The sequence below is a fragment of the Anguilla anguilla genome, chromosome 2 (genome assembly GCF_013347855.1).
Source record: "Anguilla anguilla isolate fAngAng1 chromosome 2, fAngAng1.pri, whole genome shotgun sequence".
Classification (NCBI taxonomy): Eukaryota; Metazoa; Chordata; class Actinopteri; order Anguilliformes; family Anguillidae; genus Anguilla; species Anguilla anguilla.
In genome coordinates this window covers 30,390,614-30,407,525 of record NC_049202.1, presented here as the reverse complement: position 1 = coordinate 30,407,525, position 16,912 = coordinate 30,390,614, and the positions used below count along the sequence as shown (strand labels likewise).

The 16,912-nt window shown below is 38.9% G+C and overlaps 1 protein-coding gene across 2 annotated transcripts in view; it reads left to right on the top strand.

Moving 5' to 3' along the window:
- Window positions 1–16,912, top strand: part of LOC118221649 (nicotinate-nucleotide pyrophosphorylase [carboxylating]-like) — a 48,698-nt gene that overhangs the window by 17,613 nt on the left and 14,173 nt on the right. Inside the window, exons 3-5 of one of the 2 annotated variants that reach the window (XM_035406906.1) lie at window positions 2,120–2,430; window positions 2,772–2,903; window positions 5,092–5,543. The exons of the other annotated variant lie outside the window; for it this stretch is intronic. Of the exons in view, the coding sequence (XP_035262797.1) occupies window positions 2,120–2,430; window positions 2,772–2,903; window positions 5,092–5,301 (653 nt within the window). The 3' untranslated portion in view covers window positions 5,302–5,543. Of the gene's footprint in view, window positions 1–2,119; window positions 2,431–2,771; window positions 2,904–5,091; window positions 5,544–16,912 lie in introns of those variants that run through there. 2 annotated transcript variants of the gene reach the window in all.

Sequence of the window (16,912 nt, the reverse complement as noted above, 5' to 3'; positions counted from 1 at the left end):
GCCACCTCCAAAATTGAAACTTTAAAAAAATGATTACAGTCATGCTGTTTGATGTACATCCACCAATTTTTTTCCACGTCTACCACCTCTTTTGAACTTTTAATATCATTGAACCCCTAGTGTCTGCCTTATAGATTTTTCACCATTTTCAATTTTTTGAAAAAAAAAAAAAAATTCTGGAATGTTTTTCTGATTCTCATCACATTTGGCATGTTTGATTCACAGGATCTCCCTGTGTTAAAATGCAAAGGAAATTTTGGCAGTGAGCGGTAGCAGGTGGAGTGACCTCAGCAGGGGAGTGACGTGACAGAACCTAGGAAGACAAGTTGAGAAGCAGCATTCTGGGTCATCTGTTGCGGCTGTATGGCACAGGCTGGCAGGCTTGCAAGGAGCGAGTTGCAGTAATCAAGACGGGAGGTCATCATAGCCTGGACAAGTAGCTGGGTGGAGTATGTGGTCAGGTGTGGTCGAATCCTCCTGATGTTATATATATATATATATATATAATCTGCAGGACTGTGATGTTGGCTTTGATGTGCACCTTGAGGTCCAGTTTGTCGTACAGGACTACCCCCAGGCTCTTTGCAGAGTGAGAGGCAGTCACTGTGGTGGCATCAATGGCGATTGACACCGCATGTAGTAGGGAGGTCTTGTATGCCATCTTCTGTTGCATGGGGATGGGAGTGGAAATGTTACTATTATGATCACTCCAAGGGAAATTTTACGTTTATCTAGCACATATCATCACAAAGTAAGTTTGAATGAGTATTTTCCATACCATTTCCATTCCATACTGTTAGCCCCAAAAACAAATGTTCTGAGCATTATTAACAAAGGCTAACTGTTTTGTCTTACGACCAATATGAATATAATAATATAACAAAAATATGACACAACATAAATAATTGAAATGTTACAAGTAGTAATACTTACATGTTCGTATATATGCTACCTAGACTTCATGCTTCCTGTTCTTCTGACCAACTCCCCAGAGACTTTGCTTTAGCGATGCTGATGAGTTGGTAATATCAGTAAAATCTTCCAAAAACCAAAGGAAAAAATAATTACACCATAACGAGTGCTTGTACTGCATAATGTTACAGTTGAATGCACAACACTGAAGCAACCACTCATGCAGATATGCGGGGCTCTCACTCTAATAAAATTTAAATTAAATATGCCATATAACATTGGAAAACTTGTACTGCCCTCACCAGAATTATCAATGAAATCAGAATGAACAGAAAGGAGTTACACTGCTATAAAATGCAATTGGGGTTTCGCGTTTGACTGTTGTAAATACCTACCCGCACTTGCCATTTGCGTGTTTATTTCGCAAATAGTTTGTTCAAGACAATACATTATTACTGAAACTTGAAAGGGACATGTTTACATGTAAAACCAAGTAAGATGGGCGCTATTGTTCAGTGTGTCATGCTTGGGGCATATAGTTGCAGATGAGACTGCAGGGAGGGGGTGCTTGTTAAATGGACGACCTACGCGACAATGGTGGCACTTAGAAACTCTGTGTTTAACATAGTTATTCTGTATCATTCACTAATAAAGCTAGAATACAGAGCTTGTTGTCTCCACTTGTAGTTTGACTGCAGGAGTGCTGAGTTTAGCAATGCCATGACACCAGCATCCTGGCCACTAAAGGGGTTAAGTATGTTTCAACACTGAAAATATTTTGTGAAATATGGTGACTTCACTTATGAGGGATACATTTATTTCTTAAAAGAGGAACTATAAACCAGATATGTATAAGTTTATAAATAATGACTGTTGCATAAGTGATATTTTTGAAGTTTATAACATACATTCTCCATAAAAAACTGACAGGTTAACGCCTTCATTTATATAGTCTGATAAGACCCCACTCTTAATTTATGTTCCCTGTAGGTGGCATGAGTCTCTGGTCTGAATCTCAAGAACCATATATTCTACCATGCTGGAACCTACACAAGGGAAATTCAATAGAAATTACGTAAATGTTTTTACTGTACAACTTTTTTGTTGTATGTATATGCTTGTATAATAAACCTTTTTTCCACCAGGTCTTGGGAGGATATAATTTGTGTCATTATGCTTCAGCTTCCTTACGAGTTGTTTCCATCAGGTATGGAATTAGTGACTCAGACAGCAGTCGTGAGAGGCCCAGCAAGGTGTGTGTTGCTGGGAGAGAGACCAGCCCTCAACTGCCTGGCTCGCACCTCTGGGATTGCCACTCGTTGTCGGCAGCTACTTGACATAGCTCAGACTGAGTGTTGGAAAGGTCAGCTCGCTGGCACCCGCAAAACCACACCAGGCTTTCGCCTTGTGGAGAAGTATGCCATGCTTGTGGGAGGTATATCAATGCACAGATATGATCTCAGTGGAATGGTTATGCTGAAAGATAACCATGTGTGGGCCTCAGGAAGTATCACACAGGTGGGCATTTGTGCACACGTACTGGTTATTGTGTGTATGCTTTATTTAAATCAATTTAACACTATTACAAGTGTTGTATTATCTATTGAATGAGCGAGTATAAGAATCCATCAATTGGAACATACAATTAATTTCTTATGCCTTAATACACTACGCTCCTCAGACGAAAGAGGGTAAATGAATGTAGAACTATTTTAATAGTTGTACAGATTGTGCAAATAGGATTGAACAATAATTTTGCTGAGTAAGTATTTCAAATGAGGTGTTAGATTTAAATTTATTTTAGTCCTAGCATATATAACCAGTGCACCAAACTATTTTTCCTCTCTCCACTCTTCCAGGCAGTGAGAGATGCCCGCACAGTGTGTGGGTTCAGCAGTAAGATTGAGGTTGAGTGTAGGAGTGATGAAGAGGCTATAGAGGCAGCCACAGCTGGAGCTGACATCATCATGCTGGACAACTATACCCCACAGGTGACACTGCTGATCTCTTAACCAGTTGGTCATGAAAAACCCTTTATCAACCGTCTTCAACATGGAAAACTAATTTACTCACATATACAAAGCATACATTAGTTTAAAGAATTCAAATATATATACTGCCACAAATTATGGAAACGCTGTTTAAAGAAGTTTAGCACTTAAAGGGGAATTGCACTTTACAACACTTCTGCTTCTCATGACTGATATTGTCCTTCTAATGAAAGAGTCGCCCTTCATTTTTCGATCAGTTATTTGATTATGCTAATATTTTACGCTGTTTTGTTGTTTTCCTTTACAAATGCAGGAAGTAGACCCAGGCAGTTTAGTGTCGAACTCGAGGATGCATATCATTGCGCAACTTCTGATGTGGGCGTACCTGCAGACAATAACATTAGGTTGGTCGTAGAAATAGTGTTATATGACTACTAGCTAGCGAAACCGAAAATGTCTGAGGACGAAGGAGATTTTGTTTTTGATCATGGGATTGTTGTGCCCTATCGATTCGAGCCAGAATACACAGAAGAAGAGCTGGCTAATTTTCTGGCTGATCGTGTGAGAGCGAGTCAGGAGCGGACCGAGATCGAGGAACCACAGGCTATTCCCTGGACAAACGGCAACTGGTGGTAGACATCCGGTGTATCACAGACAGACGCGATAGCGTTAGCCAGCCCGCATAGTACCTACCTCGAGCGGTTTGACCAACGATGGAAAAACGGTGGGTACAGCTCCAGGCTTCAGACAGTCACCTTGGTAGTCGGTGCCTTCAAAGTGGTCGCTGCACACCCTTAGTCCTCGTTTGCGAACTTCTTCGGCTGTTATGTTGGTGTGTCTGATTACATCCAGCCACGTCTGGCACAAAGTTACATCGCGTGGAAAACTATGAAAATGTGCTTTCAAGTCAAGTTTAACGGGGGCATTATAACAACCGGGTACATGCACCTCATTATTACACCGATATCGCATCAAACAAAAGCTAGCAGACGTTAGTTTGTTCGATTTCAGCGCTAAGTTAACGGAATGTTTTGCTTCTCGCTTCTTCTCGATTTGCCGTGAAACAAAATCGAAGAAGAAAAAACCTGAAACCGTACTATGCAAAAAAAAATAGGTCTTTGTTTCTAACGTTAGACATTTAAAAATAAATATCTAATCAAAAAATTAAGGGTGACACATTCATTAGAAGGACAATATCAGTCATTAGAAGCAGAAGTGTTATAAAGTGCAATTACCCTTTAAGTAACTTTTATCAGTGCCCTTTCTTCTGTTGTTTTTCTTAGAGCCATGTAAGAGCCATGCGTCTGTAAAAATGTATTTAGAACAGTATTTGATTTGACCATGAGTAGTAACAACATTATGTAACAATCAGTAATTTGAAATAAAGTATACATGCCAAAAAATGTTTTTCTTTGCATGAGTATTAAAATTTTATGTAGAAAAATACTGGACAAATACATGTTCAGGATGATTTTCAATTTTCAACAGTAAGATAAATTAGACTGATCTATTATGTAGGTATAAATTAATACATATAGGAAGGTGTAATGATTATTGCTTGTTTACCACAAATTATATTGCTTGTTTAACACAAATGCTAATTGTTTCTTAATTTTTGTTTTATTTTGCAGTTATATTTATTACACATTACATTTATGTAATTGTTGCAAGATATTCCTTTAATTGTCAAACTGCTTATAAATGCTCTTCTAAGTTTTCATAATTTGTGGCAGTATTGGAGGTGTAAGTACTATATATATATATATATATATATATATAAAATGGATGGATGGATGTAGTTTTTCCCTTCTATCCCAGTCCACCTGTATGTTAGTACCAAAGATTCCCACCTTGGATTAATTTGTCAAGCTGGTTCACAGTGTGTGTAGCACACTTACAGAAAAGCATTCCAGTTACTGTGGTAGAATTGTGCATGAGACTATGAAGTAAGAGAGTGAATGAGGCAATTTGGCATCCAAAATTGAAAATAGGGGACAGGAGGTTTACTCAATAGCAGATGAGCTATGATTGAGCATCAGTTCTGGAGGGTGCCATGTTCTTGGATACCGATTTGGTATCTGAGGGTTAGGCACATTGACACAACTATAATTTTCAAATTGACATTGAGATTATTTACATTATTCACTTTCAGTACATAGTTTACATTGTCATTCTTCTCTCACATTAGGTACTACACACTGCCGCTCTTTCCTTGAAGAAACAGTTTCCTTCTGTGCTCATTGAAGCCAGTGGTGGGGTGACACCACTTTCACTGCCTCTGTACTTCTCCTCAAATGTGGATATCATCTCTATGGGCTGCATCACCCAAGGGTGCCCCACTGTGGACTTTTCCCTCAAGGTGCAGTCATCCAGCAATGAAAAAGATCCCCTGCAATGAGTCTGTTGCACTGGTTAACGTTGTTCAAAATAACAATGAACAGTAACAGTAGTAACCAATAATGGCAGCATGAGACTTCACTAAAATTGAATCTTCTCCTAGGAAGAATTTTGCTTTATGAACTGCACAAACTGTATTTGTATGTGTAGAGCTGTGTCAAATAGCAAAGACAGTACTATTTTACTGCCTATGTATTTTGCTTGTTATAAGAAAGAAAAATAAATATTCAGACCATTCTCTTCCATGACTTCCATTCCAATTTAATGACAAAAGTTTGATCATGATCAGAAAAAAGGGTATAGAGTATGTGTGGAGGCATGCTTGTTTGTTTCTACTGGTTGCTTCATTCTTTGTAACTATAGCATTTTAACATTGTGCCAACCAAACCCGTAATGTGTGCCAACCAAGCCCGTTGTGCACAACATTCCTTTAATCATCAATGACCTAATGACCTATATATATATATATACCTGCAACCTTAAATTTTAATTTGCTACTGGTCAGAATATTCAAGCATAGATTATGCTGGAGAAACATGGCAAAGTGAAAAGTCTGTCAACCAACCTCGGTCTCCTCTACTTGTATGCCACCAATGACAGAATATAGTAAGCCTAAGATAAAGTGTTTTTAACCTCTTAGCGCAAAGCCCCTAGTGGTCGGCACGCCGGTGTGCCGAGATTGCTAAACACATTCGGTGCTACTGCGACCAAAGTATGAGTTAAAAACAGAAACGCGTTGTTTTAGTTTCATTAGTAGACGATACACGACAACTATGCCGAAAACGGAGTTTCGCAGCCCCACCATTGTCGCTCTGGTCGTTCATTTAACACGCACCCCCTCCCTGCAGTCTCATCTACAAAACACCCCCCACCCTTGACATAATGGACAATACTGTCTATCTTGGCATTCATAAAAATATTCTTTCACCACTAAAAAATCATACTCCGTCATAGCAACAAGATAAACTCGACAATAGCCCTAAGATATGCCTATACAGCAGTGAAAACGCTGCTCACTGAATAACGAAATAAACTAGAAAAGATTTTTAAAAATGGTACCATGTCATTCTACAGTCAATGTCTGGGACTAAATATTGAAGAAATATACAACCTTACTGTCGGTTTTACGTGTAGAGATGTGCCTTTTGAGACTGCGTGGTCATATATTGTCTTGGACAATCCGTTCTGGAAATACAGGCGCATTTGTGACGCCTGGGTATCTTCCAAAATAGCTGTGCGTAATACCACACCTGTTGTTTACGGCGTCGTCGCCCTTTTAAGTACAGTCTGGCTTGATTGACAATTCATTTATTCAGTAGGTGAGAGTATATGCTTTCTAACGATGTATAACATGTCTAATTTTGATTTTGGAATAGCGTTTCATCGGTCAACGTAACCGAAAATGTTCTTGTCATCGCATTCAATTACGCATTCTCTGTGGTAGCAGCAAAACAAAGACGCTGCTAACAAAACGTTGTCAACGATTTTTCGTAAATTCTTGGAAAATACTATTATTATTGAGGACTTCTGAGCATAGCTAAGCCATATGTTTGATAGACCTAGCTGACATCGTTTTCTGGAGCAAAACAGAAGCGAATAGAACAGTATGAGACACTGTCTCTGTCTCTACTGAACATAGATAAGATTTCATTCATTGCTATGTAAGTATTACTTCTTAAAATACTTTGGTTATATACGTTATTTTTTAAATTGAGAGTCTTTAAATAGGTTTGTGGTATTATATAATGTGGATATGTTTGTGAAGCATGCAACAGTGATGACGTAAGAACATTGCCAAAACGTGGTGGACGGTTGAAAATTGTTTTCATGTCGTCCCATCCCCATACAAGAAAATATAGGAGAGCACAGAGTATAGAAATACATACAAGAGTTAATTATTGCACATTTAGGTACTGTACCGCATTGTGTGACAATATTTTTGCATTATTTTTTAATCTGATTGCAATGTTCCATCTTGAACAAAAATAATTTTATTCAATTTTGGAGAGATTTTGGATATGTTTCTGGACCCCTAGATATTTTAGACCACTGTACTGACTGAAAGCTTGTAATTCCCACTTGAAAATTATGCAACAGTGATTTTCTTGAGTCAAAACAGTTGATTTGTAGTGAAATACGTGAATATGTTGTGATTTACAGCAATGCATAATTTAGACATTTTGGATAGATTTGGAGACACTGGGTACACAGCTTAGTTTTTGCTTCATACATCTATAGTAGTTCTACATATCCACTCTTAGATTTTATGAACTTGTGGTCAAGAAGTTTTTGATCTAGCACGTGTATACTGCCCTACAAAGCCTAACTGCAGTAACTACGCAAAGGGTAAAACTGAGAAAAATGGCTTTAAAGTATTTTAACTGGCCAGCCAAATGTGTTATAGGTATATCAGTGATATTGCACTAATTGTACATGTATTCATGAGGTAAATTTTATGCCCAAAAACCATGACGGCTGATTTGACCTTTAACCCCAAAAATGCAGTTACTGCACTCTGCCTTTGCATTGCCATAAATGGTTCTAAGAGCAATGCAAAAGCAAAGTGCAGTAACTACAATGTTCTCAGCTTTTATATTGTGTTTTCAGTGAACAAAAACTATTTTGACACTGATTTTGTTATAATTGTATTTAACAGTAGGCTATTTAACAACTCTACTTATGGATTTGTGCATGTTTAATTAAGTCTGGACAAATTGAGAATTTTAGACGTTTAGTCTTAATATAATTTCATTTCACTTTTTTACTTATTCACCTATCTAGATAATTATTTTCCTATCAATTAAACTTTGCATCATCATCTTCAATTTCATCATCGTTGTCACCACCACCACTGTTGTTGCCTTGATGACAATCACATTAATAATTTTCATTATCCTTGTCTTTACTATTTAACACAATGAATAAATACAAGGCTACACTGAATCACAGTACAACGTGTTCATTATATTACATGTTTTAAACAGCGGCGTGTTTTGGTGGGGCGCAGAACTTTCCTTTAAACTAATTGATCTCAAACTGTTTTAATTAATTTTCAGTGATTAACAAGCATGCAAACGATCTGACTAATCAATTGGAAAGTGACAGACAGCTTCTTCGCATTGTGTTAGGGAGATTAAATGATAAATGCGATTTAGAAAAATCAGTTTTAATCACTAAGCAGTGGCAGAAACTTCCCTGATTTTCCTTGAGTATCAATACAATTAATCCACAAAATAGGATACTCAATACTATCATATATAGCCAGCTCTCCCCAAATAGGCAGTTTTAGCGAGTAGCCTAGGCCTTATAGCCTACATTTATTTTCATTTGCAGTACGAAATTGTGCACATTTTAAATCAATATTATTTGCGGATACATGCGCTTCTTTCTCCGCACTCGTATTCATGGCAAATAACCACAATGCGTAGGCTAGATTGTAAACAATCTTGAAGTGCATGACATGGCATCGGCGATGATGTGAAGTTACAGATGATAATGTTACAGCTTTCAGGGAGCAGGTAAGCTAACGCTAGCTAACTAAACATCGCCTGTCAGTCAGAATATATAGCGAGGCTGACAGGTGTTTTATAATGTGATTGCTAGTTTCTCAATGCTTAATGTCATCGTTACTTAGCCTACCTGGGTATTTTCTTTTCAACACCAGTACCACTATCCTCTTTCCCCTGGATAGTGCCATCTTAAACAGCTTTGTTGTGTGCGGTTAGATGGGTGAAATCGGCTGGTGGTAGAATCCCAAAGCAGTCGCGTGAGGTAACTTAGATGGGTAGAGCACGAAATCGGCTGGTAGGATCCCAAAGCAGACCGCAGTAACTTCACTTACTGCGGTCTGCCATGGTTTTGAGTCGGGTTTTGTAGTTACTGCAATTTTTATACCGTTTTTTCTCTAAAACAAAGCAAAATTTAACTCTGAAACTTTGTCACAAGATAAAACAGATATCATTTTTAGTTATAACTCAATTTCGACCAAAATGTAGTTACTGCGGTTAGCCTTTGGACGGCAGTATAGTTTAACCTGCTGTATATATACAATCTCTCAGTATTTCATTGCAAACTTAAAAAGTGCAAATTCATTTTTTTGAATATAAACTAATCTGCATTAGTATTGTAAATTGTACAAATGTCTTGCTTCATTTAAGCCATTTTTCAAGTCTCTGTGGTGTTCACATCTGGAGTTATAAAGCTTTAAATAGGGTACCCCCTAAATGGGCAAGGATTGGCAATATTTGGCGCTAAGGGGTTAATAGACTCAATGATAACATTTCTTAAGCATCTATATCAGGACAGGAAACTATTTTTTTCATTCACTGGCCACAGTGGCAGGTGAATCCCTAAATTTACCAGCCAATTTAACTGTTTTACAGTACCAGGCAACTAGATATGCAGAATAAAACAGTATCACCAAATGATGGGTGGTTACCTGCCAAAGTGGCTGGTATAGTAGACAAAATTACCAGCCACAGATTAAATTCTCAGAATTTGGCTGGTGGCTGGTGTTAATTTCGCACCCTGATCTACAAAACATAACATAATATAATGATGAGAACAAGCCATTCAGCCCAACAATGCTCACCATTTTCCTAACTAAATTAGTGCTCTGATTACCTACAGACTAGATAGTATCAATCAAATCAATCAATCAAATTTTATTTATATAGCGTATTTTACAACAGTTGTCACAATACGCTTTACAGACAACCCTAGCCTAAACCCCCACAGGAGCAAGCCTAAGGCAACAGTGGCAAGAAAAAACTCCCTGTGGCAGATGGGGAGAAACCTTGGAAGGAACCAGGCTCAAGGGGGAAACCCATCCTCCTCTGGTCGGCTCAGGGTGCCGACTGGTGACCAGCATGTCAGCCAGTTTATGCACAAGATATGATATGTGATGTGGCTCAGATGATGGGTGGGGCCGGGTGGCGGTGATGGGGAACAGCAGGTGGCAGCAGATGTGGGCAGGGTGGAGGCAATGACGAAGGAGGGACTGGACCGCAGAGGTGGGGGAGACCAGACGACTCTCGAAGCACTCTCGAGGGTTGGGGCAAGAGCCCCGCCGGCAGCGTGGGGAAGAGGGTGGAAACGGCAATTAGGGAATTTGCAATATAGCAGACAGTGAGTAAAGTGCCAGTGGTATGTATTGGGGGGACCCCGCCAGGAGTAGAATATGGCTGCATATCTACTAGGACAGGGATGGAGAGCCCATGCAGTCATGAGGGGTAGACAACCATACCCGCCTATCAAGAGCCAGCCCATGTAAAGTCGAGTCACAGCTGATTGACAGGTGACAGCTAGGAAAGGATTGCCACCTACAAAGCTCTATGACTACAGGCTTCTCGCACCCTGTCTCCAGACTACAACTGATTGTAAGCCTGAGCATAGAGGTGCGTTTTTAATCTAGATTTAAATATTGAGACTGTGTCTGACTCCTTTATAAATTTTGGAAGCTGGTTCCACAGTAGTGGGGCCCTGTAGGAGAAAGCCCTACCACCTTTTAGGTTCTTGGAAATTCTTGGGACTACCAAGTAGCCTGCGTCTTGAGATCGGAGTGACCTTGTGGGCTTATAAGGTAGGAGCAGGTTCGATATGTACACAGGTGCACGTCCATGCAGAGCTTTAAAAGCCAGGAGCAAAACCTTGAAGCCTATCCTATGATTAATGGGTAGCCAGTGAAGCAACGCTAGTACTGGTGTAATGTGCTCATACTTCTTAGTTCTGCTCAAGATACGAGCAGCTGCATTCTGCACAAGCTGGATACTCTTTAACGAGTTATTAGGGCAGCCAGAAAGCAGGGCGTTACAGTAGTCTAACCTAGACGTAACATATGCATGGATCAATTTTTCAGCATCCCCGACTGACAGGAAATGTCTACTTTTAGCTATGTTGCGCAGCTGAAAGAAGGCAATTCTGGATATGTTTTTTATATGGGTGTCAAAAGATAGATCAGGATCAATGGTGACACCAAGGTCTTTAACGACCATATTAGGTTCAGCCAAACAACCATCACAGTTTAAGGTGAGAGTAGACAATTTCTCCCTTAATATTTTGGGACCTAAAACCAACATTTCAGTCTTGTCTGAATTTAGGAGAAGAAAATTTGAAAGCATCCAAACCTTGATATCTACAATACAGGCCTCTAGCCATGAAAGCGGCAGTGCTTCGCCAGGTTTCATTGAAATATAAATCTGGGTATCGTCCGCATAACAGTGGAACTCTACGCCATGTGCCCGGATAATATTGCCAAGTGGTAGCATATATAGCGAGAAGAGTACTGGTCCTAGTACTGATCCTTGTGGAATACCGTATTTCATTATTGAGGAGCTGGACTCATCTTCTTTTAATTTGACAAACTGTTTCCTGTCACATTGGTATGATCCAAACCATGCGAGTGCCTGTCCATGAAATCCAACACAGACCTGGAGTCTGTCCAGAAGAATTCCATGGTCAATTGTATCAAAAGCTGCACTCAGGTCGAGGAGCACAAGAACCGACACAGAGTTACGGTCGGCTGACAGTAGTAAATAATTTGTAACCTTGATAAGTGTGGTTTCTGTGCTGTGGTGGGGTCTAAACCCAGATTGGAATACTTCATGGATACCGTTAGAGCTAAGGTATGCACTTAGTTGCTTAGCAACAATTTTCTTCAATAATTTTGAAAGAAATGGAAGGTTTGAAATAGGTCTATAATTTTCCAATTTATCGGGTTCTAGGTTTGGTTTCATCAATAATGGCTTAATGACTGCCATTTTTAGTGACTCAGGTACGTATCCTGTGACTAGGGATGTGATTTTTAGTATATGCTGGCCTAGTACTGGAAATAGTTCTTTAATCCAGTTTGAAGGAATAGGATCGAGTATACAGGTCGTCGGTTTTGAAGACATAACTAATTCAGATAACTCAACCATGCTAATGGGCCTAAAGCAGCTTAGTACTGCTGTCTGTAAATCTTCCTGTTGTAACCAGGTGCGGGGCTGTTTATTAACATGAACAGAAATAGTGCATGATGGAGACAGTTTGGAAATCTGGTCTCTAATAGCCTCAATTTTCTGATCGAAGAAGTTCATGAAGTCATTGCTGCCAAGATTGGAGGGATAAGATGAAAACTCTGATGATTGTTTTTTAGTTAATTTATCCACAGTGCTAAATAGAAATTTTGGGTTATGTCTATTTTGTTCAATAAGTTTTGAGAAAAAGGCAGATCTAGCAGAAGCAAGAGCTTGCTTATACTGAAGAAAGCTGTTTTTCCATGCAAGATGAAATACTTCTAGCTTTGTTGACCGCCATTTTTGCTCTAATTTTCTAGTAGACTGCTTCAGGGCCCGGGTGGTATCGTTATACCATGGAGTGTGCTTTTTCTGACTAGGGTTTCTTCTTTTAAGGGGGGCAACAACATCAAGAGTGTTCCTGAGGGTAAGGGTTAGCTGGTTAGTCAATTGGTCCAGAGCGGCTTCATCAGCATTTTCATCAGCCTTTTCTTCTGTGGAGAGGAATGACTCCAGAAGCATATTTAAAAACTTTGGAATAACCTCAGGGTTTACTGAGCGGCTGTAGTAATGTCTAGGCTCTGATACAGGAGGATTTGATGCCTTAATATTGAACGTAATAAGGAAATGATCTGATAGTATAGGGTTATGAGGTGCGATGGTAAGATTTACCACACTAATACCATGGGACAAAACTAAGTCTAAGGTATGGCCACGGTAGTGAGTAGGCTCACAAACATTCTGTACAAAACCAATGGAATCAATAATAGAGGCAAAAGCTGTTCCTAGGGGGTCACCATTTTTATCCACATGTATGTTGAAATCACCAACAATTATGACCTTATCTGCTGAAATTGCAAGGTGTGATAAAAAAAATTCCCTTAAGAAATCAGAATAAGGCCCAGGTGGCCTGTAAACAGACACAAGAAAAAAGGACTGCCCGCTAGCACTTTTATTAGCTAGATCGGGCTGTACACAGTTAGTAATAAGAACTTCAAAAGAGGAGAACATATATCCATGCTTAGGCGCTGGACTCAATAAGGACTAACACTGTATCAAGCCTAGTCTTGAAAAGAGTTTCTGCCTCTACTACATGACCTGCAGGCTATTCCACACATTGACAATGTCTGTATGGAATCTACCTTTTGTTAATTTTCATGTATGTCCCCTTGTTCTACTAAAATAACTCAATCTGAAAAATCTCTTGTAGTTCACTTTGTTGATCCCTTTATGAATTTAAAAGCCTCAATCAAATCACCCCTGATTCTCCTTTTACGAAGCTCGAAGAGGTTAAGTCTTTCCTCATAGCTTTTATCTTTCATACCAGGAATACATTTTTTTGCTCTTCTTTGAAGTTTTTCCAAGGCCTCTATATCTTTCTTGTAGTATGATCCCCAGAACTGAACACAATACTTTAAGTGTGGTCTAACAAATGTATTGTATAAGATAAGTATAACTTGGATTTATACTTAATACTTTTTGCAAAATATCCCGGCATCCTGTTTGCCTTTTTTACTGCTACAGCACAGTGCCTGGAACCAGAAAGGCTTTGATCAACCATTACTCCCAAGTCTTTTTCAAACTGAGCACATTCCAATTTTGTTCCTCCCATGAAGTAATCCTGCCTAATGTTTTTATTTCCCATTACATTCCCATTCAGAAAGCAAATGTAAAGAACTTTACATTTGGCTATATTAAATTTCATTTGCCAGGTTTCCGCCAACTTCTGGATTTTATTTAAATCTTCTTGGATTACTTTAGTAGCTTCCAAACTATTAGCTGGGCCTCCCAGTTTTGAATCATCTGCAAAGTTGACTAATGTACTTTCTATTTCCTTGTCGAGGTCATTGATATAAATGAGGAAGAGCAGTGGTCGCAGCACTGATCCTTGTGGGACTCCACTTCTAACAGCTTCCTGCTCAGATAATATCCCTCCTACTACTACTCTTTTTGTTCTACCCTGTAGCCAGTTCCGAATCCACTCTGAAATACGTCCTCTAATTCCTACTGTCTTCATTTTGCTAACAAATACAATACGATGCACAAATATACCTACAATGAAAAAATATAAGGGAAAGTTTGTTTTTTCCCCACCTGTGGGGTACTCCCGGTACTTTTGGTCAGATTGCTAGTGAATGTTATGTCCCAGAAATTTCATTATGGTGTGTAGTCACAGCCAAGGGGTGTAGGTTGTTTGTATTCAAAAAAGTAATGGCTTGAGTAATATTTCAGAATTGAGCCAAATACGAAAATCAGATTATTTCCACTATATTTGATACAAAGTTTTAATGATCACATTGAAGATGAAAAAACACCAAGTTATTTATGTAACATAAATAAAATGGGTAGCATTACTTTTGAATGGAGTTTGTTTAATTTGTGTGAAGTAAGATGGCCAATATTTTTTGTTGTAACTTGGCCTCATTTGATATATGTTGTACCGTGGCAACTTTTGATATCAACACTTTTAATGGCAGGTTTAGATTTTGCAAGTTTTAAGTAATGACTAATAGACAGAGCTTTGTATGCGTGAGTAACTTTGCATTTTTGTATTTGTTTTTGTTGATATTTAGCTCTGTCGATACAATCTCAATGCAAGGGACATGAACTCAACCAGGCACTGTAGTTAATGATGTCAGTGAAAGCAAGCTATGGAAGAAAAACACAGAACAATCACCTCTGGAAAATAAGAACAAAACAGGTTGAAAAAGGGAGGTAGAGAAAATGGCGGATGTGACTAAAGCCAAGTGTCAGGGCAATACTTGGGCGAGGTCAAGTACTGACAAACAGTCAGCTGTGCCCAGGATAGGGTAGAGGGGGGATGAAAGAGAATTGTTATAATAGACAAAATAAGCAGACCTCAGACAGAACTGAATGGGAATCAGCTTCAAATCACCTGTGCCAGTTCATGTACAAGAGGCCTAAGACAAGAAGTCCTATAGGATTCCAATATAATCAAGTTAAAGTCCTATAAGATTTAGGAACCAATCCAATTGCACAAATTCCTATAGGACAGGGGTTCTCAACCTTTTTCAGACCAACGTCCCCCTGTCCAATATTCAGGTCCCATCAGGACCAGATCTACGGGGGGCAGCAGGGGGCATTGCCTCCCCACCCCCCACATTTTTCCTTTGCCCCCCCCCCCCACACACACACTTTGCGGATAACTAGATCTACATGAAAACAGTACATTGATGCTCGCGTCCTTGCATTTGAGACACTCATTAAACATCGGAAAACACATTTATTTTCATAGTGCCATCTGTTTTATTATATATCGTTCAATAACCCATCTTGATCATGGTTTATATGCTTTCTTTGTAATAATCTGTGATCATGTCAAACTTAATGTGCCCATTATACAGAAAAATAGCATTTTTAAAAAATTATCGGTCCCTGATTCAAGGTGCACTGTAACACCTATACCATTGTAAAACCTAGACACACTTTGATGCAAAAAACCCCATCTTGATCGGTAAAATCACTAGCAATAACAAAAGAAATAACAAGGCAGTCCCCCTTTCCCAAAGTAGGGCTTAAATTAACACCCCAGGTTGATGATTATGGCATTTTATAATCCAATAACTGTCCGCAAATAATCAGACAACTGCAAATACTACAGTGATGGTACTGATATTACTAAAATCCCTCTGATCCCTAAGCAAACAATCTGGTCTTTGTATAGTCATTATTCATTATGCATCGTTTCCATTGAGCTGAAAGTGTTTTCCGGAGCATTTGAAAATGAGCATTTCTATGTTAATAGAATGTGCAAGTGTCATTCGGTGCAAGTGTCTCATGTCTATTAGTCATGTTGTGAAGAGTGACTGCACTGCTTGGCTGGTGGGCTGAAAACCTTGGACCCTCCACTCTTCAGATATGGTGTCACTTATATCAAATAAACGTCATAGAAAATGTGGCTGGGGTTTGAACATGCAGGGTATAGGCGAATTTCATTCAATTAAATCTCAGTTGCTTTCTGATACCATAACAGATATCATGCTCTGCTGCCTCCCTCGGACATGTTGTCTCAATGATATGGGGGTGTTTTGAAAACCTTGGACCCTCTGCTCTTCAGATATGGTGCCACTTATATCAAATAAGCATCACAGAAAATGTTGCTGGGGTTTAAACTCGCCATTTCTTGGCAAATAGTGTATTCCTATCTTCTGCTAGTACTGTTGTTGAATGCATACAGTTTTTAACAAGTGCACATACAAGTCAAACAGTCTTGAATGAATTAAAATCTCTTTATGAATTCAGAATATGACACACATAGTCATTAATTATGATACATTTCATAGCAGGAAACAGCCAGTATTGGGCACCTGGGCTTGTAACAGAATGTAAAGTACAACTGACCTTCACATGAAGCAATAACAATAATCAGTGAACAGAATTTTTGTAGTGACATTTTTTGTGTGACTTACAAAAGCAAAACTTGTTGGCTTAATTCAGAGTGCAGATAATGACTGCACTTCCAAGAATGGCAGAAATATAAAAAAAGCTTTATAAAAATACATTGCCTTTACATGTAAACTTTACTCCAGAAACGTAATTGGCATTATAATTATAATGAAGGAGCATTTTTACATGTCAAAATGTTGCTAGTTTTGA